General features: G+C 38.7%; 1 protein-coding gene across 6 annotated transcripts in view; it reads right to left on the minus strand.

The window, feature by feature from the left end:
• Positions 1–13103, minus strand: part of ATG4C (autophagy related 4C cysteine peptidase) — an 89573-nt gene that overhangs the window by 55251 nt on the left and 21219 nt on the right. The window contains exon 2 of one of the 6 annotated variants that reach the window (XM_036256651.1): positions 11639–11801. The exons of the other annotated variants lie outside the window; for them this stretch is intronic. Coding sequence (XP_036112544.1) covers positions 11639–11666 — 28 coding nt within the window. The 5' untranslated portion in view covers positions 11667–11801. The remainder of the gene's footprint in view (positions 1–11638; positions 11802–13103) is intronic. 6 annotated transcript variants of the gene reach the window in all.

Consider the following 13103-nt stretch of genomic DNA (forward strand, 5'->3'; position numbering starts at 1 on the left):
GCCATTGGGTAGCAATTACCTGACTGGGGTGGAAAGTGTGGACTCACAGATACAATCTTTAGTGTATGTGGACTTTACATTTTGTGTTATGGGCTATAAAACTACTATAATGTACAGTGGAAACAGTGTATGGTATAGGGATGGTAGAGCAGTTCAGTAAATGCAGGAAGCCTTAAGGAAACAGGGGCCAGCAGTTGGCCCAGAAACTGCTGACATTTCCATTTAATTGGAATATGTTGAAATCAATCTTTCTGAAATATGCTGCATAAATCCATTCTATAAAAGAGTGATGCCGTATTTGTCATTTGCAAAAAGTACAAGTTATAGATAAAATTATTGTAAACTATAAGCAGAAAATATTTTATGAAAGCTTCATGCAAGTTGAGAACATTAGGTTTCTAGTGGGTACAATACATACAGTATATAAAAATGATAGGCAACTCACCAAAGTGGAAAGAGCACTGTTAACTATGGTCAAACTCTGCCATCGAAGAAATTCAAATTACCGACACTGTGAGGTCCCTGATTCACATCACCAGAAAACTTTTTTTCAAGTATCCAAGGCTGGGGTAGGAGTTAAAACTGGTACGATTGGTAGCATTATACACTAATATACTCCCATTTTTTTAGAAAGCAATTTAGTATCATGTACTGAGCCATGAAAATGATCTAACCTTTTGGTTTAGTCATCTTGTTTTGAAGATCTTTCCTAAGGAGATTTTTAAAATTGTTTAAAAAAAGAAAACACTATATACATAAAGATTTCCTTTACAGTATTATAAAAGTAGAACTTCATAAGTACCTAAACCCCAAAAGGGGAGTGGCTAAGTGAGGTATAAAAATAACTTTTGATGGGACATTAAACAGTAAATATGCTACAATGGGGTAGAGCTCACTTGTCAGTAACAAAATAAGATATAAGCTGTATACTGATTAGAGCTTTCTTTACAAAAATAAAAGAACCCTGGCTGGTTTGGCTCAGCAGTTAAGGGTTGGCCCGCGGACCAGAGAGTCCCGGGTTTGATTCTAGTCAAGGGCATGTAACTCGGTTGCACTTCGTCCCCAGTTGGGGTCGTGCGGGAGGCAGCCAGTCGATGTGTCTCTCTCACATTGATGTTTGTTTCTCTCTCTCTCTCTTTCCCCGTCCCTCCTTCACTCATTCCCACTCTATCTGAAGATAAATGGAAAAATATCCTCGAGTGAAGATTAACAAAAAAAAACGGTGAAAAAAAGCAACTCATACTAATGGTTGTAAGTTTATGGGTAATTTTCAAACAAAGCACTATTTTTGCTCTTACAATTTTTTGTTAATTATATTTGTTGAAGGATGAAGTACAAGAATTAAGAGTGGATAATAAGAAGATAAATCTCTGGATGAAAAAAGAGAGCCCTCAAAGACCTGGAAAAGCTGGTGAGAAAAGTTCTACAGAATATGAACGACCCTACTTGGGATGAGACAGACCTCTAATAAATGTCCTTGGTTCTTTCTCAAAGTCCAGCTATGAGACCAAGCTGGGAGCCCCAGGACCCCAGCCAGTGTCACAACTGTCTTGTAAATACCCCTTTTGAATGCATATCCATGACTGTTACACCTGGGCTGACACTTATGCTAGAACTCCCCACTAACCTTTCTCGTCCCGTGAACCAGAGCCGTGTTAATGCATGCATGGAAAGCAGAGACGAAGGTGTCCAAATGGCTTTGGTAGATGCCTGACTGTTCCCCACCACTGCAGTCTCCACAGTGCTCTAAAATACTTCCCACTTTGGTATGCCTAACTAGTTTAACCTTATTTATGGCTGCAAAGATACTTTAATGCTATTTGAAAGTCTTCAGTTAAAGCAGTACTGCAGTCACCATGTGTGGAGATTCTGAGTGCAGCACTGTGACTGACTGAGGGAGTCTGGGCCTCAGCCATGAATCCAAGGAAATCCCACATGTGTCACTGTGTCGAGTTACAAGTGCACCCTCTTGTCTGATTTGTGTCAACACTGTGATCATCACAGAGTATTCACTGCACTTGGAGAGATCATACAGACTTTCATAATGTAGGCTAGTTTGATAACTTGACAAAGTGCACAGTTTTGTCCTCCCCCTAAAAAAGAAAGCTTCACTAGAACCTGTAAATAAAACGTGTTATTTGTTACACATCACTGCCGATGGTGAAGATGAACTGAGGAGATGCTGTGAGCTGATGTGGATGGGTAGGATTACTTTGTCAGGCCAACAGAAAGCCTGAGCTCTATGTTACGGTCAGGGTGCAACAAGCATTACTGCAGTGCTCACTGGAAAGAGAAGAAAACAATATGCATCTTAAATCCCACCTAACTAAGTAGTTTAAATGTGGATCCATTTTCTCCCTGTATCCAAGCTGCAGAGCAGATGGAGGAGGAAGCCGGGCCTAGCCCTGGCTCCGCTGACCTCTGGGCCAGGGGCCTGAGAAGCCTCAGCAGCCCCTGGGCAGCAAGCTCAGCCTTGGAGCCCGGCTTGTCTCTCGGCCCGTAGAGACAGGATCACAATGTAGCAGGGCCGGTGCTTTCCATTTCCCTCTTCTAAAGAGGTCAGTTTTTTGGGGGGGGGGTTTCTGGGGGGTTTTTGTTTTGTTTTTTTTATCCTCACCTGAAAACATTTTTGCATTTATCTTCAGATAGAGGGGGAGGGACAGACACACTGACTGGCTGCCACTCACAGGACCAAAACCAGGGCCGGGGACAAACTGCAACCGAGGTATGTGCCCTTAGCAGGAACCAAACCCGGGACTCTGTGGTCCGCAAGTTGACGCTCTAACCGCTGAGCCAAACTGGTCAGGGCTAAAGAGGTCAGTTTTAAAGTAAGATAACTTTTTCATAGCATGTGTTACGTCTTTAAAAAGCAAAATCACAACACTTTGCATTACAGGCTTCTCAGAAATACTTATTTTGCATCAAATATGACCTTCTGTGATTTGCCAAGTGACCTTTTAATTGCATTGGAATCTTTGATGCCTATGAACTAGGCAACTTTGGGACTCAGTGGTGTTCTGGCTGTTCATGGTTCTTGTTCCATACCCTTGCTAATCAGTCCCTAAACCTGCCCATCTCCCACAGGAGGGCAGTCACCTGAGCCAGCCCCCTCCTGGCTACAAGCTCACTAGGTGTGTCTGGGGCCCAGTGTTAACCTATCCACACTTGATATTTTAAGTAGAATTGTAACTGTCTATACTTAGCATTTGCTCATTAGTGCTTGGACTAAGAAAGAGGTATTTTTTTGTAAGCCATATTTTTACAACGGTATTTTTTTTTATCCTCACCCAAGGACATTTTTCCATTTTTGTTCAGATAGAGTGGGAAGGGAGAGAGAGGAAGAGAAAGAGAGAAACACTGACGTGTAAGGGACACATCAAGTGGCTACCTCCCGCACACCCCCAACCAAGGCCGGGACGAATCGCAACCGAGGTACGTGCCCTTGATCGGAATCAAACCCGCGACTCATTAATCCGCAGGCCGACGCTCTAACTGCTGAGCCAAACCGGCCAGGGCTACAGTGGTATTTTTTTGATGATGCATAAGATGTTGCAGTAAAAAAAATTTGAGTGCACTAAAGTTTGCTCTCTTAAGCATATTTTATCTCAGGAAAAACATTCATCATCTGATCTCTCCACCACTAACAATTAAAGCAGGTTCTGTCAGAGACCCATTGGGATGCCAACAACAACACACAGTCATTTTCGAAATTATACCATCTTGAATTTTTGGTTGAGCACAACTGTAAACCTACTTTTGCTCACCCTCATAAAATACATGAATATTTCTGATTATTGGCTACTGGCAATTTTTCAATGTTATATGTTTTAAAAGCATCAAGTACATTTTATCCCTCTCCATCTTTTGTGTATTAGTGGGGGATACTGATGGGAAAGTGTGACAGAATGATAAAAATGATTTTATATTAGTATGAGGAAGTAAGGCCCATCAAAATTAGTTTTAAAAATACAACAAAACCAAACATTTTAGCCCTAGCCGGTTTGGCTCAGCGGTTAGAGCATCAGCCTGCGGTCCACAGAGACCGGGGTTCGGTTCCCGCTAAGGGCATGTACCTTGGCTGCAGTTTGTCCCCGGCCCTGGTTGGGTCGTGTGGGTGGCAGCCACTCAATGTGTCCCTTTCACATCGATGTTTCTCTCTCTTCCTCTCTCTCCTTCCCGCTCTATCTGAGTAAAAAATGGAAAAATGTCCTCGGGTGAGGATAAAAAAAAAAATTTTAAAAAAACCAAACATATTAAAAGTGTTGAGCCCTGGCCAGTTTGGCTCAACGGTTAGAGCGTCCGCCTGCGGTCCTGAGAGACCCGGGTTCGGTGCCCACTAAGGGCACGTACCTCGGTTGCAGTTTGTCCCCGGCCCTGGTTGGTCGTGCGGGTGGCAGCCACTCGATGTGTTCCTTTCACATCGATGTTTCTCTCTCTCTCTCTGTTCCTCTCTCTCCCTCCCATTCTACCTGAACAAAAAATGGAAAAATGTTCTCGGGTAAGGATAAAAAAAAAAGTGTTGAGCCCTTGCCCTGGCCGGTTTTACTCAGTGGTTAGAGCGTTGGCCCATGGACCAAAGAGTCCTGGGTTTGACTCCCGCTAACAGCACGTACCTCGGTTGCAGTTTGTCCCCGGCCCCAGTTGGGGTCGTGTGGGTGGCAGCCACTCGATGTGTCTCTCACATCAATGTTTCTCTCTCTCTCTTCCTCTCCTCTCCCTCCCACTCTTTCTGAAGATACATGCAAAAATGTCCTCTGGTGAGGATAAAAAAAAAAAGTGTTGAGCCCTGGCTGGTGTGGCTCAGTTGGTTGGGCACCACCCCATGCACTGAAAGGTTGCCAGTTCAATTCCCAGTCAGGGCACATGGCTGGGTTGTGGACTCAATCCCTAGTAGGGGGCGCACAGGAGGCAGCTGATTGATGTTAGCTCTCACATTGACGTTTCTCTTTCCCTCTCCCTTCTTCTCTAAAAAAAAAAAATCAATAAAAAATTTTTGTTGGTATTCTGTGATCTTCAAAAATGCTATTATTTCTTTCAACTACTTACAGTGACTGGGATTAGTTATTGGACTTATTTAAGGAAGAGAATTGTCCTAAAATAGTTTAGGCTATTTCAATATTTGATTACTGCTGTATTGTTGGGTTCTACAAGTCAATGAATATTTCAAAAATAAATGGATACTTCGCCCTGGCCGGTTTTGCTCAGCGGTTAGAGCGTCAGCCTGCGGTCCAGAAAAGCCCGGGTTTAGTTCCCGATAAGGGCGCGTACCCTGGTTGTAGTTTGTCCCTGGCCCTGAATGGATCGTGCGAGTGGCAACCACTCGATGTGTCCCTTTTACGTCGATGTTTCTCTCTCTCTCTCTTCCTCTCTCTCCATCCCACTCTATCTGAACAAAAAATGGAAAAATGTCCTCTGGTGAGGATAAAAAAAAAATTTTTTTTTAAATAAAATAAATGGATACTTCTAAAGTGTGTTAAAGACAGTTTAGCTCTAGAAAAATGATTTTCAACCTTTTTCTTCTCATGGCACACATAAACTAATTCTGCAGTACACTAAAAAATATACTTTTTGCAGATCTGACAAAAACACAGGTATATTTTTATTGATTTATAAAATTAATAATAATAGTATGTATCTACCTTTTTTCTCCAAAGTGATTTTTTTTAAAAAATCAGGTGCCTGTACTTGTATATAAGGATTTCTGATACCAAGAATTAACCAATCAGATACAACCTTATTATTATTTTTTTTCATCCTCACCAGAGGACATTTTTGCATTTATCTTCAGAGAGAGCGGGATACAGAGAGATGGGGGAAGAGAGAGAGAGAAACATCCATGTGACAGAGACAGATCAACTGGTTGCCACCTGCACAACCCCAACCGGCGTGGGGACAAACTGCAACTGAGGTCTGTATCCTTAGCGGGAACCAATCCTGGGACTCTCTGGTCTGCAGGCCGATGCTCTAATGGCTGAGCCAAACCAGCTACGGCACAACCTTATTATTATAGGACGTGACCAATAAGATGTAACTCTATGAGTTACATGTAACTCTATTACACTCTATTATATGACCTATATAATTATAGTTTAAGACTGGGCATTCACACCAGACAGCCACTGTTGTATTGGGTGTTATAATATTTTATTTCATAATATAAGGGAAAAGAGCTCAGTGCCCTTGACTAAATAGTCAGGTATTGCATGTTTTTAAAATTATTGCATCATACTGGTTGAAAATTGCTGCTCTAGAGGGTCTCAAAACGTTCACTGTCACTGCTCTAATACCACTGCAGATCAATTTGAATTTGTTTCTGTAGTAAGATTTACCTTCCAGTTGTAACTGATTTTAAGTAATTTGTCAAACACTCATTGAATTCCTAATTTGTCCCAGATTCTGTGCTCAGCAACTGGAGATAGGAGAAAAGCAAGAGTCCTCCCTTCCCTGGAGAAGCTCATTTTTTATGAGGGGCATACCCTGTAAGCAACTGATACCATGTAACAAGTGGCAACTCAGTTATGTGACTGCAGAAAGGGAGAAGTTCTATAGTGTGGCTGTTGGCAAAGGTATCCTGGAGGTAAATTGGGGGGTGCTATGGGGAGAAGCAGCATGAGGGAGACAGGGTGGTGATGAGTGTTAAATAACTAAGAGAATAAAATTGGCAACATATAGAAGTGAATAAAAAGTATTCTCTGAGATTCTCCCTTGAGTAATATAATGATAATCTTACTTAAACATGAAGTGAGAGTTAATGTGTTAAAGTTGTTTTACCTGTTTTTTTGTTTTTGGATACAAGAGAATCTTATAACAAAACTTTTGTTCTCCAGGTGAGGATACTGAGGCCCAGAGAGACCTTTGCCCCTCCAGCTTGTTAGTGAATGAGCAGCCCAGCACATACACCTCTGACATGAATACATTTGTTTTGTCACACTGTCTCCTGAACAAATATTTATTATTGGCTTTCATTTACTGCAATAAAATGCTCTTCCTTCAATATTATATAATGTGCATTACATTTTATTATAGTAAATGAATAGTAGAAATAGAAAATCAGCTGCTTTTTATTACTTAAGAAAATAAAACACTAAAACCATATTCTAAACTTTTTACATCATTATATAGATTATTTATAATAGATGTCTGCCAGGTTTGATTATAGGTACTATATCAAGGGCAGCATTTTATAACCCATTTCTCAAACCTCATCTGTGAAAGTTAGAGTATCTAATGGGTTTACTATAGAGCTGCACATGATATCACACTCAAGCAGTTCATGGAGCATAAGAAAAATTATAATGCTTAATCGATTGACGTTTTAACTAAGGAAAAACCACACTTTTATAGGTTTAACTTACTGTGACATTTTCTTCTATTTCCCTTCCCCTTCATGTATCTCCTGAGAGTCTTACTAAAAAGTACAGCTCATGCTCAACAATATTTCTAGATGACAGCACAGCCAGCCAGCCTAATCTCAGAACTACAGTCCAATGGTGAATACAACTAGGTTGCTAAAGGATGAGTGACAGACCCCCTTATGTTAAAGGCATTCTAGCCATATGTAATTTCAGTCATTTGATTGTCCTTTTCAGTGATCAGGTAAAGAAACGGATGTCCATTATATATTAATTTCAAGGACCTAAATATGAATTTTTTATTTCCATTTTAATCTTAGAATGGGTGGATTAAGGGAAAGCCAGTTAGCAAATAAGAAATTCCAGAAAAAGTAATTTATCTTTATTTGCTGGATTCCTGTTGTTAAAACATTGCTGAACATAATGAAAAGGAGAGGTGCTTTTTACTGGATGTTTCTAGGGGGTAAAAAAGTATGTCTTTATGAGAGATAGGCCTAAAGCAATGCATACTACTTTGGAAGTTACTAAAGGAAGAAGTAACAGCTGTTCCCTACTTGTATTAGAATATATCTGCATTTAAATTTAATTGGATTTTGTCAGATTTTCTCCATTGTACATTTTTTCCTGCATTATTTTTGTATGAGAATTCACTTCCCTTCCTATCCCCCAAAGAGGGGGAAAATGCATCACACCAGTCTTATTCAACAAGTTTTCAAGCTAATTTATTTGTGGATAAAAATTTTTGAACTCAGGTTTTACTTTCATAGATACATTAAATTTAATTATATATATATATACAGGGGTAGGAAAAAGTAGATTTACAGTTGTATGCAAAAGTTTATTCTTGTATTATTATTTATTCATTATTGTATGATTTTTCATACGAACAACAGTAAATCTACTTTTGCCCCACCCTGTAGGTATATTTGCAGACCCAGATATAGAGAGAAGAGAGTGGAAAACATGCCTAACTGGTATTGCTCAGTGGTTGAGCATTGACCCACACACCAAGAGGTCACCAGTTTGATTCCTGGCCAGGACACATGGCCAGGTGGTGTGCCCAATCCCCAGTGGGGGCATGCAGGAGGCAACCAATCAATGTTCTCCTCATCGATATTTCTATCTCTCTCTCTTTTCCTCTCTCTCTAAAATCAATAAAGAAAAAAAATAAAAAATAAAAAACTTTAAAAAAAAAGAGGGTGGAAAACAGAAAAAATATTTTAAGACAACATGACTACAAAATTTCAAACTTGATGAAAACTATAAAGCAACATGTCCAAGAAGTTCAACAAAACCCAAGCACAAGAAACGTGAATAAAACTACACTAATGCACATCATAATCAAATTGTTCCAAACCAGTGATAAAAAAAAATCTTAAAAGCAGTCAAGAAAAAAAGAATATTATGTACAAAGAAAAATAAGGGTGACATCAGATTTTTCACTGGAAACAAAACAAGCAAGAATATAGTGAGGCAGCATCTTCAAAACTACCAAAAGAAAAAAAACATCAACCCAGAATTCTATAGCCAGCAAAAATATCTTTCAAGCCCTGGCCAGTTTGGCTCAGCGGTTAGAGCGTCGGCCTGCGGTCTGGAGAGACCCGGGTTCGGTTCCCGCTAAGGGCACGTACTTCGGTTGCAGTTTGTCCCCGGCCCTGGTTGGTCGTGCGGTTGGCAGCCACTCGATGTGTCCCTTCACATCGATGTTTCTCTCTCTCTCTCCCTCCCACTCTATCTGTACAAAAAATGGAAAAATATCCTCGGGTGAGGATAAAAAAATATATATATATCTTTCAAAACTGAATGTAAAATAAAGACTTTTTTAGAGACAAAAAAAGCTGGAAAAATACATCAGCAGCACACCTACACTATAAGAAATATTAAAGGAAGTCCTTCTAGCAGAAGCAAAATAATATCACATAGAAATGTGGATTCACACAAAGAAATAAAGAACACAAGAAATGATAATTACATAATTTTTTTCTTATTACTTAAATATCTTCAAAGGATTATTTGACTGTTTAAACAAAAATGATAGCAATGTACTGTGGGGTGTATAGCATACAAATAACTAAAGTAGACAACACCAATAGTATAAAGACTGGGGTGGGAGGAAATGAAGTATACTACTTATACTATATAAGGTTATTATACTATATGTTAACTAGTATAATATCACGTAAAGGTAAACTGTGATAAGTTAAAGATGTATACTAAAACCTTAAAGTAACCACTAAAATAACACAATAAAAAGTTATAGCTAATACAGGGGTAGGCAAAAGTAGATTTATAGTCATATGCAAAAGTTGGTAAAGAGATAAAATGTAATAAAAAAAAAATACTCAAGCTGAAAGAAGGCAGAAAAAGAAAAAAAGAGTAGGTGTAACAAACAAATCAATAGTGAGATGATAGATTTAAACTTAACCACATTAACAATCACATTAAATGTGAATAGTCTAAACAACTTAAATCAAAAGGCTGAGATTGTCAGAGTGGATAAAAATAGCAAGATCCAACTATCTGCTTTCTACAAAAAACACACACACACACACACACACACTTTAAATATAAAGACACAAATAATGAAGTGTAAAAAAAAAAAAAAATGGAAAAACAGCCCAGCTGGTGTGGGTTAAGCATCAACCCATGGACCAAAAGGCTGCTAGTTTGATTCCCGGTCAAGGTACATGCCCAGATGACAAGCTCGAACCCCAGTAGGGGGTGTGCAGGAGACAGTCAATAGATGTTTCTCTCTCATTGATGTTTCTCTCTCTCTCTCTCCCTCTCCCTTCATCTCTCTCTAAAAAAAAATCAATAAAACATTTTTTTAATGGAAAAACATATACCACGTAACCCTAAGCAGAAGGAAACTGAATACCACTAATATCAGACAAAGTAGATTTAAGACCAAAGAATATCACAATTTGTTATAATTACAAAGGCATGTATTCATTAATAGACCATAACAATTCTAAATGTTTACGCACCCAATAACAGAGCTACAAAATCAATGAAGCAAAAACTGGTAGAATTGCAAGGAGAAACAGACAAATCCACAATCATAGTCTGAGATTTCAATCTCTCTCTCACAATAATTGGTAAAATAAGTGGAATAAGAGCAAGGATAGAGAAGACTTGAACAGAACATTAACCAACTTGACCTAATAATCCTTATGTAACACTTAACAACAGAATACATATTCTTTTCAAGCATGAAAAGAACATTTACCAAGTTACACCATTTTTAGACCATAAAACAAGTGTCAGTAACTTCAAAGATATAAAAGTATTTTCTCTGACTACAATAGAATTAAATTAAAAATCAATACTAGAACAAGATCTGGGAACTGTCCACATTTTTGGAAATTAAGTAATACACCTCTAAATACCTCATTTCTTCCTGCAAGTCGTTTTTCAGTAAATGTCAAAAGTCATATTTCAAAAAATTCCAAATGCTGAAATCTCGGTTCCACAACACTTGTGCATAATCTTGGCAAGGTCCTGAAAACAGCAGACATGGGGTACAGCACAGGAACCACGAGCACATACAGTAAGATCCCTTGATATATTTCATGCCCTTCCTAGTATCCTACAAAAAGCTCCATCCCTGGGCTGGTTTCAGGTCAGAAAAAGTTTTTAATATATTCTAGCCTCTGTGCTACCCTCTCTACTTATCAAGAAGTTTTTGCCTTTTTACCATGTACTATTTCTGTTCCTAGGCTAGACTGATTGTCTATGCATGCTCTTCAGCCACAAAATTAGGAAGAGCCTTATCCCTGTTCAATTTATGTCTGGTCCCTAAATAGAACTGATATACTAGAAGTAACTCCAAATTACACTTTTTCCTTAATGACCTCGGGACCATCATGTTTGAATTATCTAAAAGAAAATCCTAGCCAGATTAGGGGGGTGGTATCTGTGAGAAAATGAGGCTTACTTAAAATAAGATAAAATCCTTAATTGTTTCTCTCACAGATACCTATCCTGTAAAAAAAAACTTTTTAGATTTGTTATGTGGTCAAGATAATACTAACTGGGAAGACCATTTGGATTTATATAGTACAAACACTGACATAATGTACAGCATGATACCTTACATTGGGAAATAAAATTGCATAACATAAGGAGAAGAGTTTGTAGTTCAGGAAAGGTAGCAAGATAAACTTAAAAGTTAGCAAATCTGATGACTAAGAAATAGTATCTCATTTTAATTTGCACTCTCTTTATTAGTAAGGTGAGCATTTTTTTATGTTTGATTAGCCTTCAAGCTTCTACTTAAAAAGTACCTTGTTCATTCTCATTCTCTTGGCTCATTTGTTCTCTGGTTGTTCATATTTTACATGATCATTTGTAGTTCTTTAGTATTTTGGAGACTAATCTCTTGTCTAAGATATAGCTGGAGAGGTGATAGATGGATAGATAGATCCTCATGTATGGAGGTGGGGGGACCTGTAGGGGTAGAGAATGAGAGAGAGCATTGCAAATATCTTCTCTCTCTGACTTGCCTTCAAACTTTATTCATGGTGTCTTTTGTCATGTAGGTATTTTAAATTATTATTTGGTCAAATTGATTAATATTTTCCTACGTAGGCTGTGTTTCTATGTTTTATATAAAAAATTTCTCTCTACCCCAATATCATAACCACTAACTCTGTGAAACAATACAATTTGGCTTTGGTGCATAACACAGAGCCACACTCAGTAAATGTAAGCTAGCTGCTGTTTGTTTCACTTTTCTATCCTTATCACGCTGGTGAAACCGTTCTGTCAAAAGAGCATTTCACACTCACAAATCCTAGACTCTTCTCAGGCTATTTCCTGCTCAACCTCTTTTGAGGATTAGGCACTTTGTACAACCTTTTCTTCCTAAAAAGCTCTTTCCTGCCCGGCCGGTGTGGCTCAGTGGTTGAGCGTCAACCCATGCACCAAGAGGTCACTGGTTCAATTCCCAGTCAGGGCACATGCCCAGGTTGTGGGCCCGATCCCCAGTTGGGGGCACGCAGGAGGCGGCCAATCAATATTCTCTGTCATTGATGTTTCTATCTCTCTCTCTTTCTCCCTTCCTTTCTCTAAAATCAATAAAGAAAAATAAATAAATACATAAAAAAAATAAAATAAAATAAAAGCTCTTTCCTTTGTTCTCTATGTTAATATACTGTTGTGGGTTTTATCCTATAAATTGCCTAATCCTCAGCTTCATTCACTAATTCACCAGCACATCCTTAAAGACAGACATTCTCTACCTATACTTTCCACTGGCCTCAAATGTCACCTCTTTGCAAATAACTGACAAATCAATTCTGAACAGCCTATTTCAATTTCTGAACAGCTTTCTTCAAACACTACATATCCCCCAAAAACTCATGCTTCCTCTAGGATACATGTGGTTATTAACATTACCCATCATCCAAGATAGTAGTCTTTAAATCTGTCTCTTCTCTGCCTCTCATGACCCAAAATCCAATCATCTGTCAGATGTTGTTGATTCTACTTTAAAATATCTTACACCCATCCTCTCCTTTCCATTTCCACTGCTGCCCTATATCAGACTCGCCATAGCTCACCTGTTAACTGACTTCCAATCATTCCTCTACATTGCTATCAGTTATTTTCCTGAAACACAGCCTATATTTAGTTATGATTATCATGTGCTTCTTTTGGGCAAGATCAATGTCCTAGACAGCATGTACCTGACACATGATCACTGAAAATAATTAAATGAAACTTGGAATTTTGTTGCTCACTAATCTA

This window comes from Molossus molossus, unplaced genomic scaffold (assembly GCF_014108415.1).
Source record: "Molossus molossus isolate mMolMol1 unplaced genomic scaffold, mMolMol1.p scaffold_m16_p_12, whole genome shotgun sequence".
NCBI lineage: Eukaryota > Metazoa > Chordata > Mammalia > Chiroptera > Molossidae > Molossus > Molossus molossus.